This window comes from Cyprinodon variegatus, unplaced genomic scaffold (assembly GCF_000732505.1).
Source record: "Cyprinodon variegatus isolate N-32 unplaced genomic scaffold, C_variegatus-1.0 Scaffold1646, whole genome shotgun sequence".
In the NCBI taxonomy this organism is placed as follows: domain Eukaryota; kingdom Metazoa; phylum Chordata; class Actinopteri; order Cyprinodontiformes; family Cyprinodontidae; genus Cyprinodon; species Cyprinodon variegatus.
Genome location: NW_015152099.1, coordinates 72544 through 85239, shown reverse-complemented (window position 1 = coordinate 85239; position 12696 = coordinate 72544). Strand labels below are relative to the sequence as shown.

At 38.7% G+C, this 12696-nt stretch overlaps 1 protein-coding gene across 2 annotated transcripts; it reads left to right on the top strand.

Moving 5' to 3' along the window:
- Window positions 1–1720: 1720 nt before the first annotated feature.
- akap17a (A-kinase anchoring protein 17A) lies at window positions 1721–11694 on the top strand. 2 transcript variants are annotated; one of them, XM_015404140.1, is made up of 7 exons: window positions 1721–1854; window positions 2298–2636; window positions 3270–3488; window positions 3718–3930; window positions 7052–7200; window positions 7580–7820; window positions 10571–11694. In XM_015404140.1, the coding sequence occupies exons 2-7, from the start codon at window positions 2310–2312 to the stop codon at window positions 11378–11380; spliced, it is 1959 nt and encodes a 652-aa protein (XP_015259626.1). In that variant the 5' UTR covers window positions 1721–1854; window positions 2298–2309; the 3' UTR covers window positions 11381–11694. The 2 variants fall into 2 exon arrangements, with proteins under 2 accessions (XP_015259626.1, XP_015259625.1); XM_015404139.1 differs by having other exon boundaries at window positions 1727–1854; window positions 2308–2636.
- The last annotated feature ends 1002 nt before the right edge of the window (window positions 11695–12696 follow it).

Sequence of the window (12696 nt, the reverse complement as noted above, 5' to 3'; positions counted from 1 at the left end):
TCTATCTCTTCTAAAGGTTTACATAAGTCCCCTGAAATGTGAGGGAGGAACTGGTTTTAGCTGACAGTGAGCAGAGATGAGGCATGGAAAAGCCCTTCATCTCCAACGACATGACCTATTTCATCCGTTTTTACTGCTGGCTGCCACCGATTGTGTTTGTGTTTTGATGCTGAAGAATTGATGATCTGATGACCCGGTGCTGAGGCTGTAGTCACACTAAATCCACCGTTTCCTGCCTGCAAGCTTCTCAACAGCAGATATTTTCAAAGCAATCTTTACACTGCATCTGCTTACATCAGTATACATTTCTATTTTTACAATTTAATGTCATTGTAGTTGTTTTAATGCTTGGCAATGGAGATCCTGTTATTTTAGTTTTGCAGATCAGGGATGAGGAGAATCGTCTGTGGAATCCAGAGTAACCCTGGGCAGCCTATCTATTCAGTGTGACTGCTGATCGGGGCAGAACAGAGAGGCTGTCTGACTGCAGCAACTGACCTACATACACGCCAAAGAGAACTAATGCTGTTATGTAAATTCCTCTGCCATCTTTTCAGGGAAACTGTGCCAACTTTTTTGCCAGGGGCATTTGCCGGACTAATCCATGTTCAGCACATCCACAACTTTCTGGTTTTCAACTACAAAATTCATCAAAGGGATCCTGACATTCATGTATCGCTTAATGTATGAAGAGAAACGAATGGACGCTGTGGCTCCGATATTCCTTCGTCACAGCGCCTTCAAATAATTTGACACTTGTGAAGAAGTATTTTGTAAAGTTGGTCTGAATGATGCAGAAACCACACAGAAACATGTGTGCTTTGCAAAGATCTAGTAATTAGTACATGATAAAGTTGATCTACTGATGGGATAACTAATGGATCTAAACAATAAGAGTATGATGATGGTGATGTCATTAATTTTAGGTTTATGGTAATAAAATTTAAACTGAAGGGAATCAGAGAGAAAAGCCTGTGTGAGTGGCACTTTGCCACAACAGACCAGTGAGGGTCCAGATCTGAAGTCACATCAGCAAGCTTTAAAAATAGTTTTTCACCGATGCTTCAGATCCAGTCTGAATGACAGTCTTATGGTTGCTCCATAGTGAATATGTACATGCTGTTTTCTTTCATTTTTCACAGCACCTGATTCTGAATAACAAGGTAGTCCTTTACTGACATAATTTAAATGATATGGTCAGTTTTGTGCAACGTCCTGATGCAAAGGTGAATCAGACGATGTATATAATTTAACTTTATTGGTCTTGGTTTATTGGAGAAATTTACCTCTGCATTTAACCCATCCCCTTGGGGAGCAGTGGGCTGCCAGAGAATCAGAGTGGCAGTCTGTTGGAGTGGGGCTCGAACTCAGAACCTCAGGATTCCAAGCTCTATGCCCTAATTCTGGTTTTAACAGCAGCAAAAAAAAGACAGATTTAAAAAAAAAAAAAAAAAGGTCACACAAATGTGGACCTTAAAAAAATTATAAAAATAACATAATAGTGAAGGGTTAAAATATACACAATCAAATACTGCACTGTAAAGTGTTTTAACAATATAATAAAAAAATATATGCTATTTCATATATATGTTTAAAATGCGCATCTTTGCTGTTCAGACATCTCACTCTTTTCCCGGTTCTCAGCTCCACCAGAAGGTGTCGCTGTCTCTAAACGCAGCGGCTGTAGCAGCGGCGCTGTTAGACGTTGTTTCAGCGGAAGGTTAAAGTTCACTTCATGCATTTCGGTGCCGTGTTTGTGTCTCTATGGATCCGTTGTGCTCTGCGGTGTTTGGCTTTTTGTGCCCTATTACAGTAACATCGCCGCTGTTTTAGCAGGAGTGTTGCTGATGTTCGGTAGGTCGTAAAGTGTCATTTTATTGCTGATGCTAACGCGCCGTGATATCGAAGCAAACTGAAGGTGTTTGAGTCCTCGAGCTAGTTAGCCGACACTAAGCTAGCTAGCTAGCTAGCTCACCGGCGGCAGTTGGTAGCATCTCTTTTTGTTAAAACATTAACAGTATCCACAACTAAACAACAACGTTTAAAGTTTTCAAGTATTTTTTAATGAATTATCACACAAGGAGTTAAACCCATGAGTTTTTCTCTCTGTTTTTGCCATAACGACACGTTAACTAACTGTTAGAACAAATGCATGCTAGAAAATAGGGGTTAGCCTGGTTTTCTTGCTTCGCCTCTGACTCGGTTTTAATAATTTATGACAAGCAATTTTCTTTAGTGGTTGTTTTGTAGCAAGCTGGAGCCTTTTTTATTTAGAATCTGAAAATCAACATTTGCAGCTATCCGCAGCCATGACCACCATCGTGCATGACACCACAGAGGCGGTGAGCCTGTCTGCTGAGCACAACTTGTACCTGAAGCCCATCGCCAAAATGACCATCAGCGTGGCTCTGCCGCAGCTCAAGCTGCCGGGCAAGAGCATCTCTAACTGGGAGGTGATGGAAAGAGTGAAGGCCATGGTGGCCCCGGAGCTGTTCTCAGCCCTGCGGATCTCCAAGAGCACCCTGGATTACATTCGCTTTGAGGGGGAGGTGGAAAACAAAACCGTGGTAAAGAGTCTGTTGGCCCGTCTGGATGGAAAGAGCATAAAGCTGAGTGGATTTACAGATGTGCTCAAGGTAAAGCTCAAACCCTCTGAATTCATACATATGGTATAATTTGGATAGTATATTTTTTAGTCAACTTCAATGTTAATGCATTTAAAAACTGTCTGGAATACTCTACTGTTAAAACACTCCTGGTGTCAATTTGTTTAAAACGTTTTCTTTGACCTGTCTTGTTTTCTATATAAAGTTTTTCTACTTACTGACTTAAATTATGAGCTGCTTTACTTGCCTCCATTTGTTAATCAATCCATCCATTAATAATTTTTATTTTGCATGTCTGTCATCTGTTCATTCATTCTTCTGTAGATAAGACCATCTTTTTATTTGCTATCCATCCATCCACTTCTCCAAGCTTCAGACTGTCTATCAATCCCCCCATCTGTTTTTCTCCCTCTGTCACTCCATTCTACCCGACCAATCATTCACCCGTATATTGGTTCATATCATATCATCCGCCCAGTTGTCCACCCATCGGTTTCTCAATCTGTCCATGTCAGTCTATTAGAAAACAGTAGATGGGTTAGTAACTCTAGAAACGCATCCATCCCAAATATATATAAAAAAAAAAAAAAAATCATAAAACTTTAAATCTGAGTCTGCAAAAGAAGGACATGTGATTGTCTGTATTTGCTTCTTTTTCCTCAGGTTCGTGCGGTAGAGAATAAAGTGGATTTTCCCACGCGTCATGATTGGGACTCCTTTTTTCGTGATGCTAAAGATATGAATGAGACCCTGCCAGGGGAGAGGCCTGATACAATCCACCTCGAGGGGCTTCCTTGTCGCTGGTTTAGCCTAAAAGACAGCCAGTTTCCTGACCGTCCTTCTGAGGAGGTTCTGATCGCTGTGTTCCAGACATTTGGCAAGGTGGTGATTTCTTTAATTTTTTGTTTGTTTTAAAAGCACAAAATATATATATTTTTGTTTTATTTGTTTATGAAATTCATATGGTTTTCATTCTTTGCAATATGGTCAAATCTCTTAAACTGTCCACTTTATTTATGGTGTTCTGGCATACAAAGTATCATTCTTATTGAAGTTATACATTTTTACCATTTCATTCCTCAATGTGTTTTGTTTTTTTCTTTGTTTTAAGGTCCGGAATGTTGACATCCCCATGCTGGATCCATATAGGGAGGATATGCTGGACAAGAACTTCAGCACTTTCAGCTTTGGGGGTCATCTGAACTTTGAGGCTTATGTTCAGTATCAGGAATATGGCGGTTTTACCAAGGCTATGGACTCCCTGCGTGGCATGAAGCTAATGCTGAAAGGAGACGATGGAAAAGCTGTGGCATGCAACATTAAGGTATGAATTTCCAGATAAATAGTTTTTCTATTTACCTTCGTCCCCCCTGTTTGTGTCTGGCACCGTTTGGGAAGCAGAGAGAGACCAGTCACTGTAAAGCAAGGGTTTATTGTTATTTTCAAGCAAAAATATTTGTGAAGTCAATATGAATGCAGTTTTGCATCTTGTATTAGCGTTTTTCATCTAAGTTGTATCGAGCATTACTTCAACAGCATAATGTTAAAAGAACTAAGTGTATAACACATCTGCCCACATTCAGCATTTAACATTAGAGACGTGTTTGAATCTTCCTGCGACTAAACAGCTGGAAATCATCCGGATAGGTGTTAAAGCTTTGGGAGCTGTAATAATGTTGCTACTTAAAGGTTTAGTGGAGGATGTTCTTTTTCAAAGTGGATCATCAAAATAAGTGGTCCTCCTAGTTGTCAATTGTCATGATGATATGTTTACGTAAGGCAGTCCTACGTGCTCATCCATATTTTCACTTACCGGTGGTGAGTCTGACATGGTGGAAAAATTGCAAATCTTCTTGCTTGTATGAGTGATGCAGCAACTTTTAAATAGAGCGTGCAAAAGGAGAAATGTGCTCCTGCGTGCTCTCGCACATGTTTAATAGGCGTTCAGTCGTGCATTTCTTATTTTTATTTTTTTTAAGTGGAGACTGCGTGTCTTTTCAAAGATTTGCAAAAATCCTCCACTATACCTTTAAGATTACTATATTGATCATTACTTTTTGTCTCCTTGCATTCTTTAAATTGCAGTCACAGAGAAAACACGCAAAGGGGATCTGAGAGGCATAAGAGTGGAGATCTAGAAGAGGTTTTTTTTTTTTCTGAGCATTCATTTCTTCTGGCTCTTTTCTTCTTTTTAGTGTTCAGTGAGAATCTCCCTGTTGAGCCCAAATCCAGATTGATTGCGTGTATGTGTCCACTGCTGCAGTGCTGACCCAGGTCTCTGTGTGGGAGAGAGGCTTTATTCTCTAAAAGAACACAATCAAACTTTAGCCATCCCCTCTGCCACAGTGACTACACCTCATTGCTTTTAGATCCAACCATCCGTCCATCTATTGTCTCATCCTTGCAGGGTCGCAGGTGGGCTGTTATCTTCAGAGCACTCCCCAGATAGAGCAGCAGTCTAATGCATGGTAGGCCAGATAAAAGAAATAACCCAGGTCCTTGGAAAAACAGCTCAAGCTTCTTCTTCAATCAGGGTTCCTTTATAATGAAGGGAACCCTGTTTAGAAAATAAAAGTGATGGTATCCGGGTTAGTGCATCAACAGAATTAAACAAGCATTTATTCACCCTGTAAAAGAATATAACCCTCCAAAATGTTTGGATTTAAGGAAGTTTCGTTGGCATATTATTTCCTGCATGTCTTTAACATCTGACAGTAATTTATTGATAAAAATGTCTGCTTTGCAGCTAGTTATTTAGTCTTTTTGTATGAGATACTGCCATTTTGATGCTCCTTGTTCCTGGACTCAGCCATCCTTGACTTAATAAACTAAGAGAACGCTGAATGTTTATTCTCTGCTAAAAGCATTTAATCTCTTTCAAGGGCGCCGATGTGACCTGCTTGTCTTTTTCCACGTGATAAACTTTTACTGATTTAAAAGTGCTGTGATAACATCAGCGGTAAGTAGGGATTAACAGTGTGCCTTTGCTGGTCGGACTTAGAGTGGCTTTGAGAACTTTTAAGGCAATGAGACGTGAAGCTGGATCATCGGTATGTTCAGGTTGATGATCACTGGGATGGTTGGGAAGTCTTCTAATCCAACCTGAAGTATGAGAGAAAAGAAAGTCCACCCCATCTAATGATGATGGTGTTTAATTCTTTGTGTATCATTATTGAGCTTCAATAGATTATAAGTTTTGGCTCTCACCCTAATAAATTTCCTGTCAGTTAAACTGAGGAAAAATGTGTAAAAGTTTCATAAATTAGTTGCTAACGTAGAGTTTCAGATCGAAAAACACTAATTTCAGGGCTCGATGTTAACCATTGCCCGATCGCCTGCGGCAAGTATTTTTTATTGTCGGGAGAGTACAAATTTCATTGCATTTTCCCGCCGGGCAAGTGCAGTGATCGCAAAAAAAATGTATCACTCAAAATTACTTAAAAATCACCGACATTAGCTGAAAACAACCGAGCCGGCGCCATTTTTGTTGTTTTGTACACATTCTCGCATGATTTGAAAAAGACTCTTGATTTTAAAAAGCCGCGAGATTTTCCGTCAGGTGGCGTGATTTTTGTCAACCTAGCGGTAATTTTGATGTAGTTACCAAAACGACAAACAAGCTAGAAAGCGCTATCATATGGCAGTCTTCTGTACAGTGGTCATACATTAAAAAATTTTCATTTTTTTTTTTTTCTCTCAGACATTGGAGAGGTGCATTTAAATGTTATAGAGCTAAACATGTTAAATTGGTGACCTGTTATGTTATTATTATTGTCTTGTTGCTGCATTTATTTATTGTCAGGGGAAATTAATCCTGAGTCAGTTAAAAGTCAGAGAATTCTGAAATTATGTAAGACAGTGGAAACCCTGTATAAAATAACTATAATGATTCTCTAGAAAAGTCACATTATATTAATAGTATTATCTTGTATAAACATACTGTGACTCTAAAATAAGTTATTCATTTGTGACATTGACTTCTGTCTTGTGATTTATCTTAAGTTTTTAACCTGTCAAGTTTTTTTTTGTTGAGATTTTTAACATTACAATTTGTATTTTTCCAAGCACACAACAGTTAAAGCAAAGTTTAGTTTGAAAAGAATGTGCAGGAAGGATTGAAAGGCATGTTAACACGGTAATGTAGGCTTGAGTTCATTATCTGACGCATGCATATACACACCAGGAACCTGGAAAATTAAAAAATACTGAATTACAAAAAACATTTAAAAAAACAAACATGTTTCATTGATATATATACCATATACAAAAAAGAATATTAGGAACTATATTTATTAAACATTATACTGGGCAAGTAAAAATTGTTTCTGGGCAAATTAAGTGTGAAAGTCACTTGCCCAAAGGGCAAGTGGTAAAAATCCTTAACGTCGACCCCTGAATTTAGTTGTTCAGCTTCCTTATTTTCTTGTTTTTTTTTTTTTAATTAGGTTACCTTTGACACCAGCAAGCACCTCAGTGACGCGTCTATCAAGAGAAGAATCCAGGAGAGACTGAAGCTGCAGGAGCTGGAGAAGCAGAGGGAGGAGCAGAAGAGGAGGGAGAAGGAAGAGGAGGAGCGGCGGAAGGAGGAGGAGAGGTATGGTAGAAATGAGCTTGAGTTGATCAAAAGAAACGATTTAAAAAAAACAAATAGTGCAATTATTTATTCAGTTACAGATGCTGCAGAATGTAGTATGAGAGGAAAACATACATTTGTTAGCATTCGATTTAAGACAGCAGACGTGGATAAAACTTTTTATTTATGGATTGCAGAAACTAAGTAAAAAAAATGAAATGCTATATATATATATATATATATATATATATATATATATATGGAAATATTGAATCCTGTCTCTGAACTTTGTTACAAACATTATTTTTATATTCATAGTATTAATAGCTCAGTGGTTGATGTTTCGGATTTACTTTGATTGGTTTTCAATGAGAGGAATAACATTTGATCATCTGTCCAGGAGACAGAAGGAGATGGAAGAGGAGGAGAAGGAGAGGAAGAAGGAGGAGAGGATCCGGAAACGGGAGCAGAAGCTTCGGGAGAAGGAGGAGAGGAGGAATCTGAAGAAGGTGAAGAGGCAACAGGAGCAGGAGCAGAAGAAGCTACAAGTGAAGATTGCCATGGAGGAGCGAAGGCTGCTGCTGGCTCAGCGCAATCTGGAATCAATACGGCTCATTGCCGAGCTGCTCGCTCGAGCAAAGGTATTAAATCAACACAGTGAAACGAAGCAAAGCTCTGAATTACTCTCCACATTGTCCACTGTTGTTACTGAAGCATGGAACATCGTAATTAACCTTAGAAAGGACAAAAAGTTCATGTTTTAAAGCTCCACTGGAGTAATCTATGTCCCGTATGGGCAGACATTATATACAATATGGAAAGGATTAAAGGAGCAGTTTCTCTTTGTATTCACAGACCTGTAAGGCTTCACGTTCTATCCACAGCTTGGTGATGCTCTCTGCATTTAAAAGACGCTTAAGTTTAACATATTTTGTCACATGAAACAATGAATTCCACAGTGTTTATTCAGAATTTACAAGGCAGATTAAGAAAAGGATCTCTGGATAATATCCCCATTTAAATCCTCACTCTGGCTGCCCGAATGCAGATAGCATCGCAGTACAAAGTCTGTTCACCATCCTGGCAGTCAGTTAGCTCCACTTTACTTTACATTCAGAGGCAAGTAGTAACTACCTATGTTTACTTGGATAACATTTTGAAAAAGAATCTAATTTTAGGAGTAGTTTTATTGGACTATTAATTTTACTTGAGTAAAAATATGAGATAGTATCATTAGTCTTGAGTAAAGTTTCTGGCAACTCCAACCATTGTGAGGAACTTCACTTAATGAAAAGAAGCTTGTTCTAAACAAATATTCACCTTTAAGAGAAACACTTTCCACTTTTTTAGGGCTTATTGGTTAAATCTGCTGAGTCTGTCGTGTCATTAGGTTGAGTTACAATACAGTCAACAGTAGACTAAGTTAAGCTTATTCAGTCATACTGTAAGTTTAATAACTGTGTAATTACTCTATATTATATATTTATTTTATCCCTTTCTCTGAAACACTTGCATATCCATATAGTTTAATATTTTGTTCAATTTTACATCAATTTCTAAAATATCAAATCCATTATGATCACTGGTAGTAGTTGAACCAGTTAGTAATTGAATAGCCTTTTTACCAAATACTTTTTTACTCACACTAGAGTGGTTTCATTAGAGGCTACTTTTTAGTTTTACATGAATAAAAACATTATTAAGTAGTGCTACTTGTACTTAAGTTAAATTTTGGGGTTTTCTGCCCCCTCTGTTCCCATTTCACTTACCGGTAGCTCAGTGTTCACCCACAGACTGCTGCTGGCTTTGCTGTGTAGCTTATTTCTAACATCAATCTCAATCTGGGATCCCATTTTACCATTAAAGCTCACTAGCTTCGTCTGATCACCCCCTCAGGGGCGGGTTAGCTGGGACCAAAACATTGCAGTATTTCTACAGTTTGATGGGCTGAGCATTACTCTGACATATTTAAAGCTTTAGATACTGTTTTACAACCTACTCTTCCCTTAAATAACCGTTAAACATCTCCAGACCCATTCTTTAAATTAATTATGCCGTTTGCTTTGTCTTTTTTTAAGTGTTATCTAGATAAAAAGGCTCAGGGGGAAAACCGCTGTGTGACTTTATTTATTTGCTCCTATTACACACACACCGACACAGCTGTGCTTTCATGACATATGCTGACGTTTCATTGACTTGAATCATTTTATATGGCTTAACCAAGACCCTAACTCTAACTACTACCAACATAACCCTAACCCCAACTCAAAGAACGGAAATTAACCATATGGGGACCAGGATTGTGGTCCCCATAAGGATATGGGTCCCCATGACGTGACTGTGTAAACAGATTAAAATCCCCACACCATCGTTAAAACAAGTCCAAACACACATCTACACCCTGCTGAGGAAAACCCAACAGCCCTATTTTGTCTGTACGTCACTCCGCCTAATGAATTCAACAGCTTTACAAGATATAGTTCCAACAAAAATAGAACAAACATCTTTACCCTTTATTGTTCAATTTACTGTTTTCTGGTAACTTTGATAAAAACACCTTTTTCAGAAAAATGCTGAGGTCAAATGTGGTCCACCTCGGTCTTAAAGCTGATGGTAACTGATTTATAAAAAATGCCACCATTAATCTAATGTTGTCTACTGTAAGTTAAGATAAACAAAAAGTTAAATGTAAGTTTCTGTATCAGCATTAATGTTTTGATGGTTTTATTGTATTTCTTTCTTTCTGGAAGTGTTTTTCATAAATTTCTTATAGAAGTATTCTTTGGAGTTTGTTTTTATACCAGATTAGGGCACATTAATGTTCATGGTAATTACTTTAACCTTCATCTTTTCCCTTGAAAAGATCATTTTTATGTGACAAAAGTAATACGGTTTTGTTCTGTCCAACAATAAAACCGTTAGCCTAAGATTTTGAATTTCAGAGTATTTCACTGAGTGTCTAAAAAAGGTTTATGTGAATAATGTATCCTCAGGATTTAGTTGTGTTAAAAAATCTCATCTTACAATGATATTCTTTCAGCTCTGAGGGTTTCTCAGAACAGCTGGATCTTTACTGACATCTATGCTGACTTCCAAAGGTTTCGATATAAACAGATTTGATTTTTAACTATCATATAAGGTTAGCTTTGGAGATTTCTAACAGCAAAAATTCCTCCTTTTTCACAATTAAACATTTAAGCTTTTTTTTTTTTTTTATTCAGTCATAAAATCCTAACAGAATTCACTGAAGTTGGTTGTTGCCACATAAGATGAAATGTAAAAAACAATCTTGACTTTACCAAATGCACACTATAAACATCAGCTTTCATATTCTTCTGTTTTCTTTGTGCATTTCTGATTTGTTTTTTTTCTCTTCCTTTTTTTCCACCAGATGTTGAAGCAGCAGCAGCAGGAGAAGGAGTTGGCTGAACGCAGGGAGCAGGAGATGCAGGAAGAAGCTCGTCAGAAGGAGGAACTGGTCCGTCTTCAGCAGCTGGAGGCCTGTCGACGAAAGCAGGAGGAGGAGCTTCGGAGGGTTGAGGTGGAGAAGCAGCGAGCGCTGGAGCTCCAGCGGAAAGAGAAGGAGCTGAGGGAGAAGCTGCTGTGCAACCTGATCAAGAAGAGCACTGAGAAGAGCACAGCAGGAGCAGACCTGGGCGGCCCGCCAACCAAAGAAGCAGCTCCGGATCTTAGCGATATGATGCTCGGGGTTCTGGGTCGGGTCAATGGGGTGAAGAAGGATGATGGTAAAGAACTGCAAAAATCTAGATCTGTGCATCCTGCAGCTTTGGTGAAAATTAAATCAAAGGAGAGACGAGGAGCGGACAATAAAAAAGAGCTTGTCAGGAGCGTACACAGCAGGGATCGGGGGGATCATGGGAGCTCGCGCAGTCGAGAGAGGAGGAGGCGCTCCCAGAGTTCGAGTAGACGGAGGAGGAGCTCGAGCCGCCGAAGGAGGAGTCACAGGAGGAGCGAAAGCCGTCACAGGGGAAGGAGGTGCAGCTCCAGCAGCAGAAGCTCCAGCAGGGATAGGAGCCTAAGCCACAGAGGGAGGAGCTACAGCAGGGGGAGGAGCCAAAGACAAAGTCATCGCAGGTACAGCAGAAAGAGGAGCAAAAGCCACAGGAGTCACAGTCATCACAGGCGAAGGTACCACAGATACAGCAACAGCAGAGACCGGAGCCACTCCAGGGGGCGCTGAAGGCAGCAGAGCCACTGACTGATGTTCTGTCTGAGGAGGTCCCACAGTTCTCCACAGACGCAGAGGGAACGGTTCTCTGCTCAACCAGACCTACAGAACATGGAGCTGATTTCACAGGAAAACCAAACCATTTCCATTTAATACCTTCTGTTTGTTGTTCACATGGATCTGATTTAACAGTCAGTGTCAGAGAATTAGAGGTTCGCTTTAACCCTCAGTTGGTTTTTATTGAAACTCCAATTCAACCTTCAAAGCATGACGTCATTGCTGCATTATTTCATTTCTTATCTGTAGATGAATTATTTTATATCAGGGGAATACTTTCGGTTTTAATTGTCAGCATTAGCGTTTGTTTGAGTGGAGCCTGAGTGATTTGTTTTCTTATTGATGTCACCTTAAAAAAAGTCAAACGCAGTCATAAAGCATATTTGTTTAGTAACAAGTTTAGTTAATTCATTTTTTGTTAAAACTCATTCAGTAACTTTAGTTTTCACCAAATTAAAGAAGGTTCAGTTTTACCTGGTTATATATACTCATTAGCTCTGCGACGCATTTGATAGATTTCTTAAGTGGCTGCCTTTCATTAAAATAAGAATGAAATCATTTACTTTGGGCTTTTTTTCACCGGTAAATGCAAAATGTGATGGATGCTACATTATATTGACTCTTATTTAAACTGAACTTGATGAAACTGACTCTGGTTCTGTCTACAGTGACATGGCTTTTAATGGCAAAGACATTTCTGTATGTGCTTGTGGTCTGCTCAGCACATGCCTCGCACACACAATAATAAAGATCGGAATCTGAAACAACTTTAATACAAGTTATCTGTTTTTATTTGTTTTGTCTTTTTCTTTTCAAAGCTTAGGAATGTTTGAGTGTCGGAAAATGTAGATAAACTCTTGATCTACTGATAGAGGTTTTGGCATGAAAGACCCGAAGAAGGCGTGCATCTTTGGAATCATTGCCCCTCATCCTCTAGTGTCCAAAATGCAGCCCTCTGACTGCATATCAGAAAGTAGCACAGGTTTAAACCTCCAGCAAAGGCAGATGGACTTTTTATTTAGTTTAGGATGAGACTTTCAGTGTTTAAATTATATCCTTAAGAATAATTCTAATCAATCATTTAGAGATGTTCGCCAAGACAGACTGAGGTACATTAATTAAACTTGGTTGAGTAAAGGATTTTTAAAGAAAATTTAGTTCAGGAAAGACAAAGATGTTAGATTATAGAACCATTTTTATTATAGCAAAAAATTGGATGTTTATTACTAATAAGGTAAAAAAATATATTTATAACAAGATTATTAAGTTTT